This window comes from Daphnia pulicaria, chromosome 7 (assembly GCF_021234035.1).
Source record: "Daphnia pulicaria isolate SC F1-1A chromosome 7, SC_F0-13Bv2, whole genome shotgun sequence".
Taxonomy (NCBI): Eukaryota; Metazoa; Arthropoda; class Branchiopoda; order Diplostraca; family Daphniidae; genus Daphnia; species Daphnia pulicaria.
The window spans coordinates 4404966-4432941 of NC_060919.1; the positions used below are offsets into that span (position 1 = coordinate 4404966).

Below are 27976 nucleotides of genomic sequence, written 5' to 3' on the forward strand. Positions count from 1 at the left end.
CCCACTGAGCATAGGCCAGCGGCGGCCCTCTAGTACACTGGGAATTTCAATTATTTTTGAAAAAGTAATTGACAAATAATTTTGCGAGTCAAGTGAATTTCAATTGGCAATTGCCAGGTGAAATGTAATTAAAATTTTGCGCTCTTTGTCGATTCACCACAAAAGTGACACGGTATAATCACGGGGTCACATGTGTAATCATGGCCCGGTGTAATATTACATACAGCGCCAGATAAAAGACGATGTCATTCGATGTGTACACTATTTACGTCTAATGATAGGTTATTTTCGACCGCGTCACACACCGCCCCCTTCTTTATATCAAGTCCCTCGACTGTCAATGATGTGGTGTCAAAAAAAGATTGCAGGGGGGTTTTCCACCGCCGAGAGGGAGACTAGACCTTTTATTCTTAGATGTGAACAACCCAGTTCCAACCCAAAAAAACACAGATTTGATTATTCCTGTATACCTATGTACATGTGTCATATGCAACAATCTAAACAAGGCCTTGAGATTGAGCAAACACGCGGTCGGTATGAGCTAGATTATAGCGCCCTCACTTTTTTTTCTTTTTATTTATTTGCTGGGGCTGTTCCCCTCTGTAAGACTCAGCATCGTTATGTAATTCTTTCTCTTTCAATAGGAGAGTCTACACGCCGATTTTCGCCTGTTAGAATACATGTTGACACCGTTTTTTAAGGGGTCTCGGGGAGTATCGCTCGTCAGTGTACAGTACCTCGCCGGCTACTGAATATTACAGTTGAGGTTCTTGTGTGTGTGTGTGTGTGTGTGCACACACACCAGAGTCTATCTGATGCAATGGATCCAACCCCCTCAGCACCCTCCACCCTTGCACACAAGTCTTTTTTCCTTTGACGCCCCGTCACAAATAGCTCTCTTAATCAAACCGGTAAACAAGCGCCGGATATATTATTATGCAGTGCTCCCTCTTCTCTCTCGGTTAGGTTATTTGATCCATTTTTTGTCTGTGTGTCTGTTTGTGTTTCCTTTTTCTCTGGTTTTTTGTGTGTCTAGTGTTATTATGGCAAAGGGGGGGGGGGGGATAGACAAACACGGTCGTGAAATAGGATAGAATGACGTTAGATACATTCAACAAACAACCGGTTAGAGAATGCACAAAACCCGCCAAAATCTTTTGGGTTTTAAAAACTTCTTTTTTTCGTAGCTAATTTTTGTGAATAAAATTTGATTAAGTCGGATGAATATTGGCCATGTATGCCGCCCATGTCGGCGACTTGAATCAAAATCAAGGGTAGGCTGATGACTGTGTGTGTATCACGGCTCGGTAAAATGACACCGCATCAGCTCGGCAGTAGTCACAGAGGGTAGGGTAAGGGGGGATTGCGTGTGACGTGGAAGGGATTAGGTTTATGACTAACAGACTAAAGGCAAATGCACATCTAATAAAGATCAAAGGGAACGCAGACTAATAAATCAAAAAAACTACGGAAAATATTATGAATCGCATTCTAAAAAATATTATAGACTCTCAGCTGATGGCGGATAATCCTGACAAGAAAATATATACATAGACGGACAGTCAAGAGTTCATATCGTCATACAAACAGCTTAGGTTACTCACAGTCTAACATTATTCCGATGATCGCCTAGCTGTAGTATACCCAAAAACATTAGCATCAGGATCTAGTAAAGGATTTACGAGAGAGACCTTACAGACTTTGGCTGCTGGCACAACTAAACCGAATGGCAAACAACTCGACAGGTGAAATTTTTGTTTTCTATCAAACCCCCAAAAATACAACGTTGTATCGATCCCGAGATCCGTCTTGGCCGATCGCCCTAGATGACGCAATCATATAGCGCTACCGCGTATAGCGCATTACAAGAGATATAGAGAGAGAGACCGGAGGAGAGGAGTGTATAATGGCGAGAGGGAATAAGTTTTATTGCGACACTTGTCGGCCCCCGTGAGTTATACAAATAGTCGTAATTTTGTGTCGGCCATGGGAGAGAGTAGCCCCCCCTCTTTCTTACTGGGGCCCTTATATTCTATCGAGTACTACACAGAATATAATAACCCACCAAAGAAGGGAGGAAAATGCAGCAAGGGGGCTACAGTATACACACGGTCATAATGTTAACTGGACGGCGGCTATACAGACTTGCAGCCAAGGCAAGAATAGAAAGAAAAAGGACGAAAAAAAAAGAGTTTCAGTCTCGAGAGAGCTCTTCAACGGAAAGAAGTGTCACATAAAGTACCTCGGGTTTGTGTGCTCTCTTCTTCTTTTTATATATCAAAGGAAAGAAAAAAAAAGATTTTTTTCTTCTTTATTTGGCTGTGGCCATATCTTTGACCAGTCGGCGGTCTCTACTGAGCTGCGAGTATAGACGATAGATCCAGCAGCAATATGGCGACAAACAGCAGCAGCAGCAGTGGCCGGTGCAATAACATAATAACAAACTTGTGTGAAGAGAAATAATTTTCTCGAAAATTCCAAATAATTCTTCTTCTTACAAAATATATCTGATTAAATAATTATTTCCTCCTCCCATGTTTTGCCAAGTTGGTAGCCCCTTTTTGTAAATCTAAATTCGTTAATAATTGCTATTGAAATATTATTCGTTGATGATGGGACCTCCCCGGTTGAAACTGTCCTAATGAAAGTAGGCAGTTGTATACAAGTAGAACGTCCAAGTATATATATAGACTCTGTTGTTGCACCTTTGAAATACAGCAGGTGAATTTGTTAAATAAAAAAAAAAAGAATTTGAATAAAAGAAAAGATGATGATGGGAGGAGGGTATGGGGATGCGAATGAAGAAGAAGAAATCTGAATAAGAGCCAGCGTTCTATTATGTTATACAAATGTAGTAGTGGTGGTGGGTATAAATAAATAAACATGCGGTCTATGAATGCTGCTGTAGCCTATGCTCTATGGAAATATATACGCCCCACCGTCGCAGGTGACAGATTTCCCCTTGCACAGAAGCAAAAACGAAAAAAATAAAAAAATAAACGTGTACATATATCTGAAGCTATATACAGTCACTTTCGGTCCGTCCGTGACTAATTAATGGCCAAAAGAGAAAAATATGCATATAAATAGGGGGGGGGAGGTTTTTTTTCTCTATCTTAATAAAAGGAATAAAATAAAATAAAAAATTCAAGACAAACTTGCGACTGTATATAGCTGCCGTGTTACTTTATCCTGACATTCCTTCTTTCGGGTCCCCAAAAAACTTCTTTCTTGACTTGTGCGTTTAAGAAAAAAGAAAAATATTATCAAGACCATCTGCTGCTGGCTGGCTGGCTCCTTCTTTTTCTTTACCTTTAATTCGTAACAGGATAGCCTTCTGCTGCTGCTGCTGTTGCCTTTTCTTATTTTTATTTTATTTTATTTTATTTTTTTAAAAAAAGGGGGGAAAAATTACGTCGCCGTTCTTCTTGAATTTCGTCTTCTTCTTTTTCTTTCTCTCCACACGAGAGGCAAATAAATAAAGCGACATTCAAACACAAAAGTGACAGCTTTAATAGTCTCTTTATCGTTTACCCCCGGGAGCCCCTTTTTTTTCTCTCCAGAGAGATATTTGTAGTCATCATCCACAGCAGCAACTGCTGCTGCTTTTTTCCCCAGTTTGATTTATCAACCAGCCAAAGATATAGGCCTAATCATATTCATTCTATCAAAGGAGCCTACACCCGGTAGCTGCTGCTACGTCTGTTCAAATTGGTGGTAGCAGCAGCAGCAAAGTTTGAATTGAGACTAATCATGTCACTGACATTAGTAAACCTACTTTTCATCTAGTTGAAATGTGGTCGGCCGATACACTCGTCTCAATTGTTTGAACCTTCTTTCTTTAGTGACGCAAAGGTTATTTGCAGCCTACTTTTTTATTCTATTTTTCCTTGCCAACTCTTTATTTCAAATAGAGTCCCTCTTGTTCGAAATAACAATCGACCAGATAAAAGACATTGAGTCTCTCTCCCAACAAGTCTCAAAAGTCAACGTCGATTTGGTGAAAAAAGAATAATAAACGCGCTGCTTTTTAAAAAAAATCAGTCTCAAATGGATATGTTGTTGGGCTGGATGTTAGTAGAAGAGTGCCGCCGCCCGGAAATCATTGTCAAAGAGAGCTTGCCATGAGAAAGAAAGAAAAGAAGAATAAGTAGGAGGGTTCGGTGGTTGTACATACTATACACTCTCTAGCTGTTGGTATAGAAAAACTATTGTCGGATAGATCCAGCGGGGGGGGGGGGGGGGTTCTCTCACTGCAGGGTTGCTGGACGGTGTATCCCCCTATCCCTTTTTCATTCTCCCATTGAACCGGGAGCTGATGGAAGGATTCCGTTTTATTTTTTCTTCTTGTCCGCGCCAAGATTGAATACAAACGGGAACGTTAAAATCAAAATGATATCACAAGAGGGGGAAAGAGAAACCGAAAGAAAAAAGTCGCCAGAGAGAAACATGTACGAGCACACAGACCATCGAACTGACTGGATATACATCACAACATCAGCCCAGCACTGGGCGGCCATCAAAGAAAGATATAACAGTACACAAAATATATATAGAAAGGAGATCATTATAGTCGATGATGAACGAGATCATATCTGCTAGCGGGAGCCGAGAGAGTTGAAATCAGGGCCCGATATCACATGGGTCCCCCAGCGAGCGACGTATTGCGTAAGGATTCTTTTTCTTGGGGGGGGACTAGTGATTCTGATGCCAACGGCACCACGGCCTGCTGAGCTAATATTCTTTTGATTTTTATTGTCGTTTGCTTTGCTGGATATCGCCGTTAGATATTGCAGCACAAGTTTATATATGCCATGAGCTAATGTGTGCGATGGGGACCGCACAACACGCGAAAGAGTCACGGCCATCCAGCGGCGGCGTCGCTTCTTTGGCATCGGCCATTGGAGACGTTGTCAAGCTCAGCAGCTCGGGGAACCAGAGAGCGCCGTTAGAAATAAGAAAAAGCTACGCCACGAATAAATATAAAATAGATAGAAGAGAGAGGACAAAATATATATCTTTCTTCTTATTATTATTATAAACCCGCCTTTCTCGTGTTCTCAAAAATCCTTGGCCGTCTTGAATTACTCAACGACCCGGAGAGATGAAGAAACAGAAAAAGAAAAACAACAACACAAACGGAAAAATAATATAAGAAGAAGAAGAGTCTAGGGTTAAAGCTGCTGCTGCTGCTGTTGTAATAATGGAAGGATATTCTACAGTACAGATCTTTTAATCTGATCATGGCTAGTTTGGGCTCGCGCCAAAAACAGTTTTCTATTCTTTTGTTTTAGTTTTTTGTTCTTTAAAAAAAGGAAAAATGAACCAAGGAAATCGATTTTCATCAGAAAGAGAAATTCGTCAACCGTCCAGACCATTTTTGTACATTGACTTGTTTTTTTCGCTCGTTATTGATCGATTATTGGACACGTAAAAAAGGTGTTTGACCCTATACGGGAGCTACTCTCGGAGAACAGAATGGGTTATTCATACTGGCTAATACAACCAGCAAACGAGGAGGTGCCGGTGTGGCAGCAGGTCATAAAATCGTCGTGTTCCACTTTGCTTCAAGTGTTAAAAAGTTCAATTATTTTCAAATTGGTATGTTTAACCACAGACAAAGTTGTTTAATAGTACAAAACAAGCCTGATGAAGTAGTACTGACAAGCCAAAACAGTTGCAGTCAACCGCCGAGCTCATCAGGAGTAAACGTACTTCGTGCAATGTTACGATTCATAATTAACGCCCCCAAATGGTCGAATAGGGAGAATAGAAATAAATGTTATCCTACCTTTATGCCTGGAAAATACGGCCAGACATCCATCCATCCGCTGATAAGTTGAATCCACCCAGACGGAATAGGGAAAAGGGTGTCCTCGTGAATACACCCACACTCGCATGGGCGTACACGAGGACATTTGAACAAAAAGGGGAAGAAGGGATCTTTAACTTGATTGACATCTGGGTAGTTTCTCCAATGGAATGTATCTAAATGAAAAAAATAGAAAATGGGTTACGAAAAAATATTGACATAGAAACAGCAATTAAGGAAAAGTTGAAAATGAGACAGTAGGTAAAACTTAATTGGTAATAAACAGGATTACTTGAGGTTGTTATGTAATACACTGAATTTATGCAACTAGTGTGTCATTAAAAAATCAAGCAGGTCACAGTCCTGAATAAAAGTAACTCAAATCATTACCCAAGCGATGATGACTGAGATTGCTGCTGATGTCATCAGCACCAGCAGATAATCTTGTTGTGATGATTGCTGGCTCATCAGGCGTAAAATCTGCACACAAAAGAAAGTGGTTACATGGTGCAAACAAACTGCCATTCATCGACAGGGGAATTACATGATAAATGCTACAGTCAGGAACTACAACATTTCACTCATTTGGAACAGGTGTAACTTCTATTCGGTTTAAGCTCCAATAATCATTGCTTTTCTATTCTTAGTTACATTTACCCGCCAAAACAGCATCGAGTGCAGAGCATGGAAGCCACGACACCAAAGTTTCACAGGGCGAACACATTTTTGTCATTTTTGCTGTTTTTTCGTGCAACCACATTTACCCAAAAGTTATTCAATAATTGTTTAGTCCACCATATGCATCAATCACCATTTTTTCTCTTTTTTATTTTTTAAAAATCTGAGAGCTGAAACTTCGTGACTATTTCAAAACTTGTAAAAACTAAGATGACAGCAGACGACACTATTATTCTAATTAGCCAATTGTTTAAGATATCGATTAAACAAATAATTAAAAATCGAGTCATACCAAATGGGTTATATTATTCATACATCTGACTATGGGGCAAATAACAACCCTACAAGAGACGTTTAGTATAAGTATCTAGGGTCTCTGTATTTGTGCTGTACACAGGAGTGACAATCAGTTTAACACCTGGGCTTTCATTCTTTCGCCCTTAAAGAGTGGGGAGGTGTTATCCTATATAGTTATTTGTATGGGAGGGGGGATCAGAGGGTGGAACGGAACACCTCAAAAAGTAGCAGGACCCCTTTGACCTTTTCCTCCTACTGCTGCTGTTGATTCTTTTGTGAATCACATAAAAACCAGCATCAATCATTACCTACACACAAAGTTGAAGATGGCCATTGTCACCAGTCCCCCTTTTGATGACCCCGTTCGCTTGTGTAGCTTTTTCAACACACTTGGAACGCCACTTGTGTGCTGCCAATCTGTTCGGGGTTCATGGACTTACAATAGTCGGCGAGAGTTTGAAATATTATTTGAAACGAGTCGATCAATTTGTTTAATGGGATCTTCTGCCCAACAGCGAAATACGATTTTTTGGCAACCTCTAAACGACAATCACAATGTCACAGTGTCCATTTGAAATGCAAATGAGGTGCACAAATAGGATATCATCTGTATAGGGTTTCTCGGTATAGAGAAAGTAAATTTTTCTTCACAATTCCTTATATGTAATTATATACAGCCAAATTCAGCCTTCAAGCGTGAAAAAACAGCAGACCTACAAAACCGAAAGAACATATTTCGGGAGTCCCGGTGTACTGAACGCGGTACGAATTGGCCTCGGCAACAGTTCAACAGTTGCGACTCCAATTTTCTATTATCACATGAAACATTATTAATCATTCACATTTAATTTGAATTTTTAAATACATAAGATATTATGTGAAAGCCTATTGATGACCCCGCCAGTGCCAAATGGCAATCGGTGTCATATCGTCCATTTGGATGCAAATAAGACAGTGGAAAAAGATGCTCTCCAATGAATAATGGATGCCATGAGTTTGAATTAAATTTTTATTTAAAATAACGTCGCGTGTTGTAAATCAAATTTCAATTCGCTGGCGGTTAAAAAAAATGAAATGACCGCGCGTACACGATACAATGTTGTATCTTTTATCCATTGTGTGTATATCTATTTATGTATTTTGTGTTGAACTCCTATTGTGTATGTACAGGGGTGTATACACAGCAGAGATAGGCGCAAGAGCAGCGACAGCAGCCAAAAAGGGGGAAATGAATATAAATCAATTTGAACCGAATATCACGAAAGAAAAGGGGAGACTGTAAAATTTCGTTTCAAAAAATCGAGGGGTTGTATATCGAGTCTCTGCAGAAGAGTTCAATATTACACATTATGTTGCTACTAGACTATCTTGGTATGGCAAAATACAAGCGACGGTCGGCCGCTGCTGCTGGGCTATCAACGGCAGCGTGCCATTGATGATTTATGACGCCATCGACGCCACATACACACTTTTTGGGTCTGCTCTTGTTGTTGTATATATATATATTTATTTATGTATTATATAGAGATTTTTGCTTTCGCACACGAGACGCCTACGTCACACACATTTCATATTTTATTTATAATAATAACCCAGGCCGGCCAGCCGCTTTGTGCCATATATCCATCCGTATCATGCGCTGCCTATTTATATATTATATATTGTAGGCTATATGCCTGGAGAGTGACTTTGCAATGCAAGTGACAAGCCGCAAAAGCATATCAGCCAAAATGAGATGTCTCTTTTCTTTATATTTTCTCTCTTTTTCTATGGGCTGCTCCTCCTTCGCTCGCCCTTGTCGGTCGCTTCTTTTCAATCGTCACCCTTATATATTTTATATATTTCTATATAGAAAACCCATTCGTCATTTTTCTTCTTCCCTCTCTCTGGCCTGCTGTCCGAGTGGCTGCTGTATACTGGCCGGATAGTCCTATAGATTTTTCCGACCGCAACTGGTGACGTTGCCAACTGCTTTAGGCCCTGCTGTATTTAATACAAGCGCCCACACGTCAATGCTCTATTGATATGCCTCTATATATAAAAGAGTTCTCTCTCTCTTATTATCCAGCACAGAGATTTCCTCCGGAAAAGGGCTTCCATATTCAGTACAGTAATAAGACACGTAAAGGGCAGTAGGCCTATCAATTGCGAAAAAAAACATTTGTACAACTCATCCATCTAACATAGTTCCATTCTATCCTTTTCTGTTGTGTAGGCTATCCGAAATTGACGGGTTATAATGTGCTGACACTCGTATCGCTTATAACCCAAATGCTATGGGTCACAAAAGCTGGAAAACGTGTAGGCCTACACTTATAATAGTTCGACAAAAATCTTTGACACGCTTATAAAACTGCGTAGGCTATACAATGTGTATGAAATATGACATTTTCCCACATATAACCTTGTTGAGAGGGCCTTTTTCCCGAGGTATTTCTCTATTATTATCCATATGTAGTAGTCATACCTTATATAATATAAAAACATGAGGCCGAAATATCCAACAGCAGCAGAGCTGTAGAGCACACAAGGTGGTGATGGTGAATGATAAGGGGGGCCCCCGACCGAATTACTTCTGTACCATTTGCTTAACAGCATATGATGCGGATAGCCAAAGAAGAAGACCGAAATAATATAATAATAAGAAAGGAATAAAGAAAAACTTTCCCGGGGCTGAGTCATTTGAACACTGCGCTGATATTTAACAGTATTTAACTATAAAATTTATAAATGACGCGCCCTATCAATGTATTTTACGACGATAAAATGTCTATAGAAATATAGGCTATAGGACACGTAGCCTATATTCCATGTTACATGGCATTTTGAGCTCGATATGGTCACTATCACAAGAACTATTCATCTTTTTTTTTAAAGAGTATTGTGTTATATATTTGGCCTATCCGGTTGATGCTATACATGGGGATCATCAGACACGAGTTGGCCTTTTTTTTCTTTCTCTAAGAAATTTAGGACATTGGCAGGTATTTCGGAATTTCCTGGTTCTTAGATATTTCTATTGAACATTTGAAGCTTTGGTATTTTTTCTTTTTATATTTGAAAAAAAAAAAAAACTGTATACGTGCATAGGTCTCAGGTGTCTTTTGTTGACGCGCGCCAACTTTGAAACCCTAGCGACTCCGCCCCTTGAAATACCGATGGACCACACCCCATCACCAGAAATTGAATGGGAAAGAAAATAATAATAATATACACACACACATGTGTGTTACGTCAAACTGGGAAAAAGTCAGTGAGGCAGTGAACTGCATGAACCGTACCATAGTAGGCTACTGTACACATTTTGGTTCTAAAAAAAGGGAATAATACGTGCTGATCACATTATATTGTTTTACACACACATTTTCTGCCAGCTGATGTATATCTAAGTTGCGTGTCAAATGTTTAGGAAGACTTTCAATTTGGGTGCTGCCTTATAATTGTATCAGCAACTACTGAAATCACTCGAGGAAAAAAACTCGAGAGACTCTTCCTCTTCTTTATATATGTGCTGCGTCTTTTTCCAGTAGGTGACGATAACCAAAGGTTTCGCTTATCTCTTTATCACTGTGCTCCTGCTGTATATAGTATAGTATTAGCCTCTCTTGAATTATATATATTCTCTCACCCCTTGTTTTTCTTATATATAGACACAGCACGCTCAACTGCTGCTGTTGTCAACCGAAATGTTTTGCGGGATCACGCCGAGTGCAGCGACACGTAAGAAATAGTTACAACTATATGTATTTAGGAAAAGTAGATCATTTGGAGAGATAAATCACCACTTATTTTATTATATTCGTCCCCGGAACATGTCAAATGGACGTTTACGGTTCGATCGTTTGTGAACAAAATAAGGCGAACTGCTTGTTTTTTAAAATATTTCGGGATGTTTATCCAATTTCCTTGTGACAAGTTGTATAACGTCTAAACACAGAAAAGAATAAGAGGCTTAACAATACTGCTGCACAGGGGTACATCTCTCGTATATATCGAGCTACTTGTGTCAAATTGAAGCGAGTGCTACTACTAACGGGAGAGAAAAGTGGCCATAATGCAACGCGAGAGCAGAATAGGACAAGGACTTTTGGGCAATGCTCTAAATGTGATTGGATGTTGATTTGCCGGTCACGTCTCGTCTTCTTTTGGCTCGACGGAGTTGTACACGCGGGTACAAAAGCGTCACGCGGATTACTACATCGAATAGATCTAAAGACGACGGGGAATTTATAAATCTAAAAAGATGCGGCGCAAACAAAACACAAGAGTCGCGCAAAAGGGCGAAATCAAAAGGAAACGGGATGTTCTTTTATTCGGATTCAGCCATGGGCTAATATGTGCACAGCACGTCCTCTCGTTGTATAATGGACATCACATAATATACCAAAAGTGCTGTGTGCATATTATCTGATGAATGGATTAATACATAATACGCAACGAGCATTATTATAGCTAAGATTTATATTTTCTTATATATTTTTAGAAGAATGATTTCAATTTTCTTGGAAAAAGTATAGCCTATTTAGATATTCTGGCCGGCGCATTTTTGCCCAGGGAGAAACGCGTTTAATACATTATGTATTTTCTCCGTGGGCTAGCTTATTTTATATATACAATCAAGTCGGTGCGGGGTGTAAGAAATGTATATAAAAGGCATTGGGCTGCGTTGCTATGGAGACATCCAATCAAGCATGGGTGGCACGCGTTCAATTAGGCGCGCGCCCAATGGCCACACAACCCGCCTCTTTTCCTTTTATATATATATTTCCTATAATTCAACTTTGTGCTGTATAGGTCCCCCCAACCACAACAGCATCGCCATCTATTACGTCGATATTTTTCTTTATTTCTCTTTTATTTTATTTATTCCCCGTTGTTTTTTAATGACATCACACGATTGGCTGGACCCGTGAATGTAGCGGCCGCTCCTCTCCGTACCTCACCTCGAAATGTGCTGTGCGTTTCTATATCTATGATGCTATTTCTACGGTAAGTGAAACAGACAGTTGTGGCTTTGACGAAAGACTTTTTTCCAACAGCAACCAAAAGGTTTTTCGACGTGACGCATTCGGAAATGTTTCTGTTGGCCCAACAGGAAACGCGCATTTTAAGAATAAATCAGAAAATTATATAAGCAATAACAAAGAGAAAATCCGATTTGGCTGACACGTCAGACAGACTGAAAAAGAATATGCCCGAAAGAGAAATATCTAACTAGCAAATGCAGATTTGTTTTATTTTGATTTCCTCCTTTTTGTTTATATTCCATCAGAAAATGTGGAAAAATGTCCAGACATCTTGGAAATGTACGACGAAAGAATTTAAATGTAAATTTGATATATACGCCAGCAAGGAGGAGGAGAGAAATGCACGTGATGGCCAGCATCAGGGTCTGGTGGTAAGATAATCCGCGGCTTAAGCACACGACACGATCTAAACATGGGCGAGCTGTAGAATATAATAAAAAGAGGGGAGACGAGCTGTGTGCTGCCAAACATCACCAAGTTGATGCTCGATCCACTCTGACGCCACTCCAAACACGAGAGAGGCGCAGAGACAAGATATATGAAGAGGATAATAATAATTTAATAATACAAAAGGGACAGCACACTCGTCGACTTATTCATATTATTACATGATGGGCCTCTTATTATCTTTTAAAATAGGAAAATTCAAGTGAATTAAATAATCTGATGATCCTCATTTTTGATGCCTATCGAAAGTCAACAACTGTTTTGTCAATACGCATCAACCGTAATGTCCTCACATGCTCATATGCCGGGTATAGAATAGAAATACACACACGCGCCCAGGGATGAATTGTGTATACATGTGCAGCACACCCCAGCACCGGTGCTGTGCAGTTGTGTGCTGGAAATGCTGATGTCCAGTGACGCGTGAGTTGCTCTCTGGTGCTGCTGCTGCTGTGCCGCCCACTCCACCTCCCCTTTTTGCCACACAGTCAATTATACGGATTTATGATGCAATACAATGAGCAGAGAGAGGGAAAATGGAGAGCTGGACTATAGCCTGGCCTGGCCATTGTAACAGGAGCCCCAGCAAAGCCCGCGAAAATATATACACACGCATGCACACCCCACATCAAAATCTTCTTCTTCTTCTTTGCTATGTCTGATGATGGGAGAGATGTGAAATGTTATATAGGAATGAAGTAAAAGAAGGAGCAAAGGCTTTTATTGCGTTTTGTTATGTGCTGGACTTGATTTCACCGTCACGTAATCCCCTTTTTCTTCTTTTCCGTCTTATTCTCATTTAATTCGCCCAGCCACAACAAACTCTTCTCGCCGTCCAGCAGCACAGCTCTCTCTCGGACATCATTTTCAATGTCTTTTTTCTGTGCTGAGACTTACTGGAATGAAGCTGTATGGGGTGGCTCTGCACATTTGACGAACTCCCCTCTTCATCATATCCCCCCCAACAGCATCAGGGAAAATGTTGGAGGATCTTTTGATCATCGGCGAAAAGAGATGCATCACGACGGGGTGTCACTTTTTGGTCAATTTCTGTACACTTTTCTCTCTTTTCTATATATAAAGAGAGCCTTGCAATACTCCTATATGGTATATAGTGTACAATTGAGGGCTCTAATCATAATCGTAATAAATGCCCAGTGCTGGGAAAAATGCTGCTGCTGCAACGGGCGTTTTACACCTGATTTAATCTGCGCGACGCGGGAGTGCTGCTGCAACAGCTGCTCTTGCTGGCCAGCAAACCAGCCTCTCCTTTTCTCGTCATATTATGTAGAGTAGAAGAAAACAGCTTTTTCTTTATATATGTATTACTATTTAGATCGCGCAGGATGGCCACACAGCAGCAGCAGCGGCGCGATGTAAATCATTTTCAAAACTATCCAATTAAATTTTTCTTTTTTTCTTTTGAATTTTATTTGATGTACACAGCGGCTCTTTTTTCCCACTAGTTGGTGTGATGGCCATCAGGAGCAGTGACGCGGCGAACAACATCCGCCGGCGGAATTCTTTTCCGTCACAGCAGCAACACAAGAAGATAAAATAGCCGAAATTTTTTGACGCGTGTTTTCATTTTGAAATTTGTGTGCTGGCTATTAAAGGGACAACTCTGAAGATTGTTATGTTGTTGTCTAACTTTGTACTGTTCTGGTGTAAAGCCTTAGCCCGTGGGGCACAGCCCGCAACAATGAGCGAATGACACACAGACGACACATCAAGAAAATACTATCGTCTCTCCATTTTTGGGGATGAGCTTTTGCGGCTCGTCAGCAGAGAAGAAAAGAGAAAAAAAAGCTCGCGTGCTCATATAATATAGGGATGGGTTCGCTCTTTTTTCTTCTTTTGCCGCTCGCGCGGCGCTTAATGGTCCCTGTGCTGAATGCCACGGCCTGGCGGCACATGCACAGTACACTCGAATCCATTGCAGCGGAAATTGAAGGCAACGAGGGCCAGAGACTAGCGCGCGCGCTCTCCCTTTGCGATCATCTAAATGATTGGAGGAAAAACGGCGAGCACACACAAGAGCTGCCATGCTGTAGGGGGGATATGACATCAGATGAGCGTTGGAGAGCTTGTGTGCAGTTATATGTACGATGAATCGCTCCTCTCGATATGATGCTGTATAGACTTTTTCAATGGGCGAGTATACATGTATAATGCAGTCAGCCATGCAAAAATCAAACAGCGACTCTCCAATCCCATTATACGCAAAAAGTCAAGGATTATAATACGCACAGGACGTCTGTTTGGTATATGCATATAATGCATTTGTATACGCCCAACAGTTCAGCACAGCATGTTGGTATAAAAAGTCCTCACATCATATTATGCACTCATCAAAGGAATATAATAACTAAATCTATAACAATTCGATTTGAACTTATTGTGTATCACTGGCCTATTATAGAAGTGCTGTATAACTAGGTGAAGATATGTACAGGTGAGTGGGTTTGGCCAAGTTTTAACACGATAATACGAACGGGTGTAATTGTGCTCGAAAGGTTTCTGCCATTTACACGTTAGAATAGGTTTGACTTCAATCAAAAAGTTACTTAAATAGGCACCCCTCCAGTGATGTGCACGTCAACGGGATTTGTTGACGTACCAAAAAACGTAGAAGTCATACGTATTTTAAAAGTACTACGTAATAAGTAAAAAAAAACGTCAACGTAACGTAAATTTTTTCATACTTCAAACGTATGACGTTACGTCACATATACATCATTACATTATTTATTGCTATTGCCCATAATATACACAGATTGCATTTGGAAAAAATAAGAATGAAAATTAAACATGGAGGGCTATTTTTAGAAGAATAAAAATTTAATAAATTTAAAATGGCAGACGAATTTTCGCAAAGCAAATGTTGACAAATTTTTAAAATTGTTTCTTGACTTTTACGGTAATAACTCATAAGTCATAACTAGACTTTTTTACACGTCAAAAGTATACGTAAAAAGTCAGTATTTTTTTTCACTTACGTAGAAGTCACCGTAAACTTCAAAAACAAGGAAAATTGACGTAACGTACGACGTAACGTCAAATTTTCGAATAAGTCACCGTATGACGTGAACATCACTGCACCCCTCATTATCTAATAGAGTTTGGCTGTAGAACATATAACTTATTGAAGAAAGAATATTACTATGCACGAAACTATAGACAACTAGACTTGTGCATAGCTGCTGGTGCAGCGATAGCGGTGTGGGACCATCTAACCAAAGTTTCGTCGCCAATCAAATCGTTCGGAATATCAACTTTTGGAACGAGTTACAGAGACGAGCATAGAGGGTAAATTGGCGAGAAGAAACTCGTCTGCTTCAAGTTATTATTATTAGTTAGCTGTGCATAATGATTGGACTATTACTATACGTGCCGGGATATATGCTCGCGTGTGTTTCTCAGCAGCGCTGTTATAAATATATTATTTAGACACGGAGATGGAAATAAAAATGACATTTATTGACTTTTCCATGGCGATGCACTCGCTCGTTTCCGATCAACTTTCTTCTGAAATTTTATTTTTCACCCTTGGTTCCTAATATTATTTCCAGTCTGGAATAGACAAATGAAGAACGTGATGCACCAATCAGGGACTTAATTGGCTTTTTTCTACGCTTGACGACATTGTCGTAGTCAACGCGGTAGGGGACAGAATAGAGTATGGGGGGTATATAATATTATGTAAATTTGACTTGAAAAGAAATATAAAGACTTTGAAGAGATGTCATTTCTATATAATATATCCAACGCAGATAATGTCACGTTGATTTCCCGTTTTGAAAAATGATCTCCCTCCCGCGCTCTTGTTTTAATGGCTCGGCTGCACATCCGTGTATATATAAAAGGGTCCAAATAGAACAAAAGACAAGAGAAAAAACGAAAGTAGATATAACACGACAATTTATTGACTGGCTTTTGCCTGGAAAGACTCACAAGTATAAATTTTCTTTTTCAAATGAGACGAACAGCACAGCAGCGTGTATATATAAATAAGTGCATCTTAGCTTCATTTCGTTGATTTTTTTAGCCTTTGATTTGATGTCAATATGAAAAAAAGGGTCCCAGTTCGTGATGTGCTCTCGCTCTGATGATTTTCTTTTAGACGTCGTCATTTTCTTGATGTCATTTTGTGTATTTTTTTCATTTCTATTTGATGATGCCGCATTTGTGTGCGTTAGTCGTCTTATATTATTGGTCCATCTAGGAGACAAGCATCTGCGATCTCGTCAAATCTACCGAGAGACGTAATGATACGACGACGAGTTGATCGTTATATATTTGCTGGCAATGTACTATATTCCTTTGCTTTCAGAATTTAACTTAAATTTCTTTTGAAACTGGCTGCCAAGTTGCCTTGCAGGATGATTATATACGACATTAAAATCTGTATATCGATATGGTTCATCATCTGATGCGGGAGAATATATAGCCTATAGACATATCGTGACAATAAATATCGTGATGTCTGACGTCAATGCCCAATTGTGTGTTGGCCCTATATAGTCTGGGATCGAATATTTTGTTTGTGTGAACGATTCCATGGAAAGGATTCCCGAGGATTCCCCATTACACAAGTCTATATAAGAGCTAATGATGGCTGTGCCAGCATCATATATATATAAACCAGCACAGCCCAGCAGCGGAATACAAAGGTATATATATTCTATCTTATAAATATGTAGGCCTATCAGATCAGATGTTTAGAAATCTGGGTGGTCCAGGGAACCATTGTGAAGAGTAAATCATCCAGATGAGATCGACATTTTTTATGGTTACAACCTAATTTGATTGCGATTTTTATATTCAAAATTTTAATGACCAATTTTTTAGGATTAAATTATTTTAATATTTTATTTGAATTCTTTTAATTACCAATTCTTCCATTAGTGCTGCATTGTGTTGGGCTAAAGGGAAACTTCCAAGGACTGTGGTGAGCCCAACAACAGCATATAAAAGGATAGCCAATATGTCTGGCTGTTGTAGAATTTCACGCCGTCTTATTATATTTACTCGTCTCTGCAGGCCTATATGGTGTGAGGCTTTATATAGGAGCGTGCATGTCAGATGTAGATAATAATAGTTCTCCCCAGAAAACCAGAAGAAAAAAGGGGACGGCCGGGCTGCTGCGTGCATGCTGCTGGTCTACTCAGATAAAAACTGTTATATTTTCTCCCCCGGATATATTCTTTTTTCGTTGGTATGGCTGTAGAAATTGCCTCACATTACTCGCTACTGTATTAGTCTATAGCCCAAACTTTCTGTATATTATATACTGTTGGGGGAGAATACTATAATACGACGTCATACACTTTCTGGCTGGACCCTTTTGCTGCCGTCCGTCCATCAGCTCGTTAACGATCAACATCGTCGTCGTTGTTTTGTTGTTTGGTGTTGGCGCGTCGGGCTATTATATCCGACGCGTCTAGCTCCCACTTGATAGCCTATATGTATATGTATACATGTATAGGCACAGACGCCAAAAAGTCGTCCCTCCATTAGCTCTATATAGAGGCTACAGCACATACTATAGTCTGATGGCAATGGTCTAATTCGTTGTCGGACTATCTTTTTTCTTATCTCAGACCGACGGGCCCATTTATAATATCAAAGGACTATGTGCGTGTGGAGACTATTGCGTCGTATTTTATGTAATAATATGATGTAACGGATGGGAGGTATTATATGTTTATTTAACAAAAGAAAATGATTGTTTATAAGAATTAATACACTGACTAAATCATCGAGCTCTGTATTATACGAGTCAATATATGCAAATGGAGTCGCAGAGGATGAAAGAGAATGTTCCATTTGCATCAGGTATATCACAAAATCAAGATGAGAACTCTTAGACGAGACTTTTTTATTTTTTATTTGTTGAATTTTCATTTTTTTATTTCTTTTAGTTTTTATAGATCAGAAGAGTTTATATAACCAACAAATTAGTCACGCTCCACTGGTCATTGAAGTTGGCTGAGAGATATATATATATTAGCCTATACATCTAATCACTTGTTGTTGGCGAAGCAACTTTTTCTTGAGGTTTTTTTCTTCTTTTTATATTGCCCTTTAGATATTCCCATCAAAGAAATTAGTTTTTCTTTTTCTATATACAAGAGGATGGTAGGTAATATGAAGCCTATCAATGTAATAGGCCGTTCTTATATATATTTAAACACGGCGGGCAAGTTCGACCGAATAGAACTAATATGCTGCCGCACAGTTGGTAGTGCTGCTAAGGACGACGACTTTGATTTTTAGATTTAAAAAGAGAAGAAAAAGTCGAGAAAACTGATCACGGCAACGGTTGTGAATATAAAACAGCCAGCAGTAGGCCTTATAGTCTCGGGATTATATTTTCATTTCTCCAATTATTCGACATTTTGTGCGATGGAGCAAAGTTTCATCAGAGCAACACCCCCAACTGGAAAACTTGTTATATATTAAGTATAAATATTCCTTAATGCTATGTGCTGGATATTATTTAATTGCTGCAAAGGGGAAATAAAATATATAGAGAGCCAGGGAAATCACGCGCTTGGTTGACTTTCGATCAAGCCCAACTGCAACAACCTTTAACTATATATTTATATATAATATGTAAGAGAGGTAGGCGGACATGAAGAACCGCGTAGCGAAATTGTACAACTTAAATTTATTGTGTTCAATAAATATAATTCAATGTCGACACACGCCGTGTATTATTGGACACGGCGGTTTGATAATGATGACAATATCCCCCCCGCGATATTCCGACAGATGGTCACTGAGGCAAACGGAATTTTAGTTTTTTATTTGGTAGCAGATCCTATACATGTTTATTTGTTATAATATTATCACCCCCCTTGAATTAAAGGACTATGCAGAGTGTGTTATTTTTTGTGTTGTAAGCAGGTATTACTTACACATGATTGAAATCAGTGATTTGCAGTCATTGGCTGGTGCTGCTTATTATTAAGTATATAATAAGAAACATCACTGCTATAGCTGCCGAGAGGGCTGATGGATATTTTAGCGGGCCGGCCTCTGCTATATTATTGGAATGAATGTGCATACGCTTGGCTTAACCCAGCACCGAGCTTCATCAAGAAAAGAGAGAACAAATCAATTGATGAAAAAATATATATATTTATATATATAATAAAAGATGATGGGGGGGGGGGACCCCCGAAAAAATTCTCCGTTCGTAGACTCTCACCCCCCGTGTCACCATATAAAATGTCTGTTTTTTTCCTATCCATATCCTTTTTTTTCTTATAGCCCTGTGCATGTACATTCCCCTTGGTGCTGTGACGTTTTCACGGAGCTTGTCAGGCATTTTAAGCTCCTACAAGTCAGCAGCATCTAACCCCCAAATGAGGCACTGAGTGAGATCTATGATATTTTTCTCTACTATACATCCATCACACACAATAGGTCTATATATGTACACGTACAAAGAGAGAGAGAGTCAGTTCTATTCTATTCGACCGTTTTCTGGCAAGGTTCGACATTCTTTTGGGCGCTATATCCCCCCTCTACTCTATACACTGATGGGAGAGGTTCTGCTCCTAGTCTGACCTCACTTCAATCTGAAGAATTTGCCGCTCTGTGGAATATGTAGGATATACGACCATCATACTGGGGCTTTTCATTCATTGATGGGAAAACTGTTGACAAGAGATTGTCGTTACGGTCTCACTGACTTTCAGCCCAGTCAAAAATAAAAAAATAAAACTTTTTCTTATTATTTGAGTTTGGGGGTATATGTCATTCATTGTGTATTGTGTGTGTATACTAAGAATCGTATATTTGAAGTGGTTGGCCAAGAGAAGTTGAACAAGTTGTATACTATTATATGGTGAGCCTATAGTCCTATACTATACGTGTTGGAAGGTCACACCGCAAAAGAATGTATCGATCAATTTTGATAAAAATAGGGAAATATAAATGGATAGACTTTTGCTGCTGCTACAAGATGTTCATAAAACTTAACAACCTCTTCTCTATTTTTTTTAGGGGGGTCTGCATGAGAATCTGCGGTGTGCTGATAGACGGGATGTATGGCCTTATATAATAGATATAAAAGAGGGTGAGGCAGAAGGGGGTATATACCCTCCGCTAATAGAGTCGTTTATTCCCGTGTTTTCTGGCTGCGCCTCGTTATCGGACGCCTACATGTTATACTGCTATACAGTGCATAGACTATATATGTTGGAGAGGGTGTTTTGTTGTTGTGTTGTTGGCTAATATATACGGCGTATATATAAAACAGGGGGAGATGTAAAATAGCCTAAAAGAAAACCAAAAATAAAGAGAAAAGAAGAGGCCGTTACATACAAGAATATATTTGATAGAGGCAGACTGGCGTGATATCGACACGATTTGCATGACAAAATAAAAAAAGAGAGGAAAATTCAATTTCCCACGCCCTATTTTATTATAATACAATGTGCACTATGTGTAATGTGTATTACTCGTTGGAGTATAAACAGAGATCGCAAAGGGAATCGATTTTTAAAAAATAATTTCTATCGATATCTTAAGATGACTAATTAGAAAATTAGAATATTAGTGTCGTCTGCTCTCGTTTTGTTATTACTGAGTGTTACGAGACGAGTTTCGAAAAAAAGACAAAAATGGAGGATTCTGCGAAGATTACAAAGAAAACGGAACCATCACTTATTTGGAAACGTACGTGGCTGCACAAGAAATAAAATCTGAAACAAATTAGAATTACACACAAAATGTGATCGTCGTGTGATCGACAATCTCTGGTTGTCCTGGCTTTCCATGCTCTCCACTATCCAGGCTGTTTGGCGGGAAAATGTAACTAAGAATAGAAATGATTGTAGAAGTTTTTAAGAGAGATTTGAGCTAAACAAATTTCAAAATTGTGGAAATTTTAATTCCTGAGAATAGCATTTATATCATGTAAGCTCCCATGTCGATGCCTAGTAGTTTGTTTGCACTATGTAACCCTTTCCTTTGTGCAGGTTTTAGGCCAGAGCCAGCCATCGTAACAAGATATTCAAGGTTTTCCTGTGCTGCTATTGACCTGTCGTCACATTAATCTCAGGGTCATCACTTGGGTAATGGTTTGTTTTCATCTATTATCACTGTGAACTGCTAGATATTAGAATAATGATGCACGACTTGCATAATTGCAGTGTATTACATCTAAACCTTCAATTCTCTTATTTATCGACAATTTGGGTTTGCTCAGTGTCTCATTTTTAACTGTTGCTGACTTGTTTCTGTCAATAATTTTTCGCAACTCATTTTCCATTTAGATAAACAGCATCCAGTTCCATTGGAGAAACTACCCAGATGTCAATTAAGTTATAGATCCCTTCTTCCCCTTTTCTTTAAATGTCCTCGTGTACGCCCATGCGAGTGTGGGTGTATTCACGAGGACACCCTTTCAATTCCCTATCCCGTCTGGTGTGTAATTCAACTCTTCAGCTGATGGATGGACTTGTCAATGGATGTCTGGCCGTACTTTCCAGTAATAAAGGTAGGAAATCTGTCTCCCTATTCCTCCTGTTTGACTAGTCCTCCCACACGCGTTAATTATAAGCATAGTATACGGAGTACGATTATTTCTCAGCTAGGCCTCTTGCCATTTCGGTTTTTCTCAGTAAAGATTCATAATAACGCATAGGCTAATAACAAACTCATTTGTCGAACAAACGCAGATCAGGCCCCATTTTGTTTCTCACAACTTTGTCTGTGGGTTAAACAATCAAATTCGAAAATATTTGAACATTTGATGACCAAAATTTACCTGCCTCGTTTGTTTGGGTTTGATTTGCTTATTGATCAATTGCGACTTTTCTTCCACAAAACAAGAAACATTAAAAACATTAACAGACACACAATCAGTACCCACTAAAGATAATTGATGAATGAGAAATAGTGTTGTTTCTAAAAGCGTCCATTCAGAATGATTAAAAAGCAATTAAATATTAAATTCCCATTTAAATATCCCCGCCGGGCTGTACGACGGCAACTCATCAAACAAGTCTTATTTTAGTTTTTAGAAAAGGGGTCCACTGTCTCCTGATGGAAACCCAATACGCCTGTAACACCGAGGGATTCGTATATATACTGCATATTCACTGGAATTATTATTATCTTTTGAAGGCGATGAAACTGTATAGGCGCCAGCCAGGGCGAGAAACATCAGCTTTTTCCTACCATCAGAATAATATGTTATTTAAAAAAATAAATAAATAAAAATGTATACAAGAATATATAGGGAAAAGGGGGGGGGAGGGTTGAAAGAGTACGAGCGTTACAATCACCACTAGGGCTCGCGCGCTATCACGCCTTTGATCTCGGCGCGTGTAATTCGAACCTGATAAAACTATAGGGTTTTAGATTAAGTAGTAGCAGTGCTGCTGGGCACATCAGCAAAAGGCGCACAGGGAATTTCGGTCGCCTTCTATACCTAATAATACTATGGCTATATGTAGATTTGTTTTTGACACGCCAACATGTTACAGTATAAGGGGACCGGCGCCCCATCACAAGTCTCAGCTTTTGGACAAAGTGACAGGTTGTATATTATCATTCACATGTTCTGGTTCACCCCGGCGATAAATATCGCTACACATATATCCCAGCACCGCTCTGTAGTACAACATATGGCACACACACACACATCAGATCTCTCCGCGGGAACACAAGAAAAAACATTTCATAATTCACGTTGTCCAGGGGGATTTTCTCTTTCAAAAATTTGGGGGAAAAATTTCAAACTGTCCCCCACCAAAATGTCCGTCTATAATAAGAAGAATAAAAAGTCATTTTAGGCCTTTTTATAATAAAAAGTTGAAGGGCCTCGGCGCACACTCTCGACGCTGACTGGTCAAGTCGAGTGGAAAGCGACGCTCAAAGTGATGTTGCGCGTTTTATATATGTAGTTTCTACACATGTGATGGGTCCAGCGGACTATGTGCTGTGTAGACTGCGTCGATGATTAGGCCCGCCGAGTAAATGACGTTACAGTTGTATAATAATAAAAACAGATATAATATATAGATGGAGAAATTGTATTTCGGCGACCTTAATTCACGACATATAGGGCATAGCGGAGGAGAGAGAGAAACGTGCATCAATCGGTAAAAAGGTGGTGGTGGTGGTGGGGGCCTCGGTCAATTCGATTTCCAGCTCAGACGACGGCGACGATATTTATTTTGTGGGGTCCACGCTTGTGAGACTGTGATTTTTAGATTTATTTTTATTTCTAATACATCGTCGGGGGAGTATATGCTGTGTGTGGGCTCCACAGAGAGAGAGATGGGGCCAGATAGAGGGGCGTTATCAGATCAAGTATCCAATTCGCAATAATGCTCTTTGCCACTCGAGCGCGTTGCTCGGCCCTCGGTCGAAATTCGTCGCGCCCGTCTGTCGCCCATTCCACACACAGTCGACACCTCCAGCCCTTTCCCCCTCTGTACATGTGAACAAATAGAGAAGAAAAAAACCTGCTGCCGTCTGTAGGCCTATAACGAATTATAATTCACGCAAGAATTCATTCATTATTACATAAGACTGGTCTAAAACCCCGTCATAGGCTAATTCTTGTCATACTCGAGTCGCATAATCTATAAGAATAGAATAGATGTGATATGAAAAGTCAATCTGGGTTCACGCTCGAGCCGCTTTGAATAATGAACTCAACGGCTGCTGCTGCTGCTGCTCATTGACATCTCATTCAATATTCGATCTATGTACAGTACTCTCGTGTAAGCATGTCTAAATATATACAAGTCCTCAGGCACGTGCTTTCAAGAGATCTCAGCGTGTGGCTTAGAGCTCTTAGAGTCGTTGTAATAATAATCATAATAATCATAATAGTTCTTTTATTTTCTTTTAGTCTCTCTCTTATATATGCTGTGCTGATGGAGGAAATTCTCGTATCAATTTGTATTAAACAGCGTGTGTGTGTATAGGCTGCAGCAGCAGTTGCTCTATGCGAAACTCCATTCTGATGAGAATGGAATGATGATAATGAAAAAGACTGGCGACGTGTACAGAATAGGAAGAAGAAGAAGAAGAGGAATAATAATATCTATATAGGAAGAAAAATACGAAAAAATAGAAGAAAAGAAATCCCCCTTGATTCGAGTTCATCACGGCGAGAGCCGAGAGGTTTTTTCCTTTTTTTTTTTTATTTTTGGGTAGAGCCAATGATCTTTTATGCAGCCGCAGTCAAGTGTGCAGAAGGTTGTGACGTGATTTCATAGGACGGTGAGCTCATTGAGCCGAGGGGTTGTTTCATCCACACAGCACATCGCTCCAACAGGGAAAACAGAGCCTGGAAGAACCAGCAACAACAGCAGCGAGCGCCAGTCTGAGAGGGTCTATAGTCTATTGTCGAGAGATGCCGGCGCATAGTTTCCATTCTCTTTGGGAGAGCCTCGCAGCGCACAGTCGTCCTCATATTCTATATCCGTTATAGTCAGCAGCTCGTCCTCTTCTTTTTCTTCTTTGATGGAAAACGTTATGTACCAGTCGACCATGAGAGGAGCCGACCTTTTCTGCCCACAAAAGACCCTTTTAAAAATTGAATAAATATCCATCATAATTCATAAATACACACACAAACACACACACAGTACACGGACGTAGTGGTGTGCGGATGTATTTGAGATGTGACGTCCTTTGCGCAGGATCTTTCCAGCTAGGGGCAGAGATAGACTATAACCAACCCGGAGAAAATAGACAAGAAAGAGAATATAATAAGGAAAAACATGACTGAATCACGTCTATTCCGCTTCACTGACAAGCTATATATGTTTTTTTTCTTTCTTTTATGATGTGTGTAGTGGTTGACGTCCATAACATCGGCCGTTATAATCAAACAATAACTGTGTGTATACGGTCCGCCCCTTTTGTTTTCCTCGCGTCTTGCCTTTTATGATTATTATTCCATTTCATTTTACGTAATGTTTCAGGCATTAACTCGTCTTGCAGTTAGAAATCCTCTTGTGCTTTCAAACAGAATAGGGGGGCAGACATATGGATGCGCACCTCATTATTATATCTTTGTCTCTAACTGACAAATTTGGAGCTTAGTTTCATTTCGTTGGTTTTTCGTTTTCAATATTAGTTGGGAGCCATCAGTTGCTCAAAAACATATCGGACGACAAGGGATTCAGTTATATGGGTCCTCCATTATATATTTCTGTGTGTGTGTGTACAGGGGGGCTGCGTGTCTAGCAAATTGAAACATCAAAGACGATACTGCCAGACGAGAGGGCCATTGTTGGCTCTTCTTTTTCTCTCCCTTTGATGTTTGTTTCGTTTTCTGGACTGCACGGAAGAAATAGAAGGAAGACGTCGTAGGAGCAGCCAAACTTCTTGTATAGCGAAACATGTTAAGTTCTCTGTATACTCTCCGTGCACAGCTCACATATTGTCGTCGTTATTAGACACACACAAGAAAATCAAAGCCTCTAAAATGTCAAAATCCCTGCCGATTTCTTTCGTTTTTATTTTTTTTGTATTTTTGTATACCTACAGACGTATTAGAGATCCCAGGGTGCTGTCCCAGGTTGTATTTTCTTCTTGTGTTGGAGACGGCCGACTAATCCTTTCAACACTGTACCCCTTTTTTCTTCTTCTTCTTCTTCTTCCAGAGATGAAGATATAGAGACCTTGTATATGTATAGAGAGTATACCGTTTGGGTTTGCTTTTGAACCTGCCAATTTCCTTGACGGCATAGAGCTCTCGTAGGGCCGCCGGTTATTTCTTTTGTCCATCACCATCAATGGAAATCAGTAAATAATGGGGGGGACAAAATGCATGGGACATACTCTCGGCCAGAAGATGTAGACATTTTTTTTATTTTTCAAAGAGAACAGAAGCTCATACCCGTCTTCTTCTACTTCTAGGTTTTTTCTCTCCATTCTATTCCCACCGCGAGCGATTGGCTATAAACTGTGCCGCATTGAAGGCCAAGGGAAGACGACACACCTGTTTGTCGGCTGGCCGGCATTCCAATCGTCCAACAAATCAATAAAGGTACGGAAATTTATTTTTATTAAGGATATAGTTGTCTGCTGAGCAATGATTATGATATATCAAATCTATAGGGAATAGATCAACTTTGGTTGATATATTTATTGGGCGCCATGGGTCGAGCCCTTCTTCATCTTGTTTTGTGTTTGTTTTTCCACGCTATATTCGGAGGCTAATAAATACGGCTGGAAAAAGAGTCGACCGATATAGGTGGTGGGCTCCGTGTATTAGCAGTGGGCTCCACTGCCATGCTTGAGCGAATATCGAGTGTATACACACACATCGGAGCCAATAATATGTATCCCATTTACTCCACACCCAGTCTAAAGAAAAATACCATCGAAAGGGAAAATGGTGGCCCAGCATGTACATATAAGAAGTGAAAAGGGGTATGTACTACATGGGTCTGAACAGTGTGAGCTCTGTTTGTTACGACAATGAGGCATTATCGAGCCCATTGTGTGATGGGCCAGCATAGGAGACGCGACGGCCGAGAGAGAGAGCTGGGGAATAATAATAAATCTATCTATAGAGAGAAAAGGGTGGGATATTTGGGAATGAAACATCATCTCCCATGTATACTTACATGGGAGAAATTTGTTTTGTGCTTGGCATAGGTTTCGTCGCGAACAAATTCATTTTTTTGGGGGTTCCATTGATGTACGGCTGCGAGTTGCCGATGGCAATAAGTTTTGCCGATTTATAGGAGACGAAAAAAAAAGGTGTCGCATCTCCCGCTGTGCGACCATCAGCTGACAAACACACAAGTCTGAGCTACACACGCATTTAAAAAGAAACCCCTTAAAGAAATAATACCAAAAAAGTAGGAGGGACTCGATCGTCGGCCTCTATCTCCGGTTTCAGATTCAAATGGCAAGCCGCAGCAGTCACAAAAGGGTTTGGCTAATGAATATAACTGAATAAGCCGAATCTCTATACTCCGCTGCTGCTGATCCACATACCTCATCATAGTATATAGGAAACAACAAGGGATCACACGCGCATTGTACAAATCAAACGAGGAAAAAATGTTGACAAGCCGACATCAGCAGCAGCAAACAACGTGCAGACATGTAGTGGGATGGGATGAGAGCGGCTCAGAGCCCAAAAGAAAATCGGCTGTGTTCTGATCGCCGGCCGCTGCTGGTCAAAAAGGATGTATAGTCTCTCTTGTTTGTTTTGTTGTAGTATAGCCTATGTGTTGGAAAAATATATTTCATTTCTTTCTTTCTCTATAGGCGGACCGGCCTACACACGTATGTAATGGGCGACAAACATTTCCCTTGGAGACCTGTACACCTATATGCGTTTCCGACGACGCCTTGTGTGTGTTTGTTTGCTGCTGGAGGATTCCGTCGACCATCAGCAAGAGAAACCCGGCATCAACTCGGCTGTATGTACGTATTTTCAAGAGTTTTTTTGGTTGTCCATCGGAGCGTGAATACATCGGCCAGGCACATCAGCGGCCACAAAGGCGCAGCCTCTTCTTCTTCGACAAAGTTTTTTGATGATTTTTTCTTCTTCTTCTTTCCTTGTTTGTGCCATTCTCTTTTTCTGCCTCCCTTAATGAGATTCCTCCATATTATAATAGTATACAATTGGATTGAAATACTGCCAATGAGAGGCTGCTGCTGTGTACATGTAGAAGATGTGACATGGGCTCCTACTGATGGGCTCTTTATATTT

General features: G+C 40.0%; 1 protein-coding gene and 1 long non-coding RNA gene across 3 annotated transcripts; one reads left to right on the forward strand and one right to left on the reverse strand.

The window, feature by feature from the left end:
• Positions 1–5782: 5782 nt before the first annotated feature.
• On the reverse strand, positions 5783–6709 carry LOC124348518. The gene is made up of 3 exons (XM_046798746.1): positions 6470–6709; positions 6203–6292; positions 5783–5988 (listed from the first exon to the last, which is right to left on the reverse strand). The coding sequence occupies exons 1-3, from the start codon at positions 6570–6572 to the stop codon at positions 5783–5785; spliced, it is 399 nt and encodes a 132-aa protein (XP_046654702.1). The 5' UTR covers positions 6573–6709.
• Positions 6710–20874: 14165 nt separating this feature from the next.
• Positions 20875–27755, forward strand: LOC124350434. 2 transcript variants are annotated; one of them, XR_006920951.1, is made up of 5 exons: positions 20875–21192; positions 21255–21350; positions 21552–21775; positions 26164–26293; positions 27529–27755. It is a non-coding gene; the product is annotated as an uncharacterized LOC124350434 (long non-coding RNA). The 2 variants fall into 2 exon arrangements; XR_006920953.1 differs by having other exon boundaries at positions 20875–21087.
• The last annotated feature ends 221 nt before the right edge of the window (positions 27756–27976 follow it).

Excerpts from the sequence above, each read along its gene's own strand:
- LOC124348518 (XM_046798746.1), bottom strand. The coding sequence starts at position 6,572 with ATGTGGTTGCACGAAAAAACAGCAAAAATGACAAAAATGTGTTCGCCC. Across the intron at positions 6,293-6,469 it reads ACTCGATGCTGTTTTGGCGG|ATTTTACGCCTGATGAGCCA; the intron begins GTAAATGTAACT and ends TTTTGTGTGCAG. Across the intron at positions 5,989-6,202 it reads TCTCAGTCATCATCGCTTGG|ATACATTCCATTGGAGAAAC; the intron begins GTAATGATTTGA and ends TTTTTCATTTAG.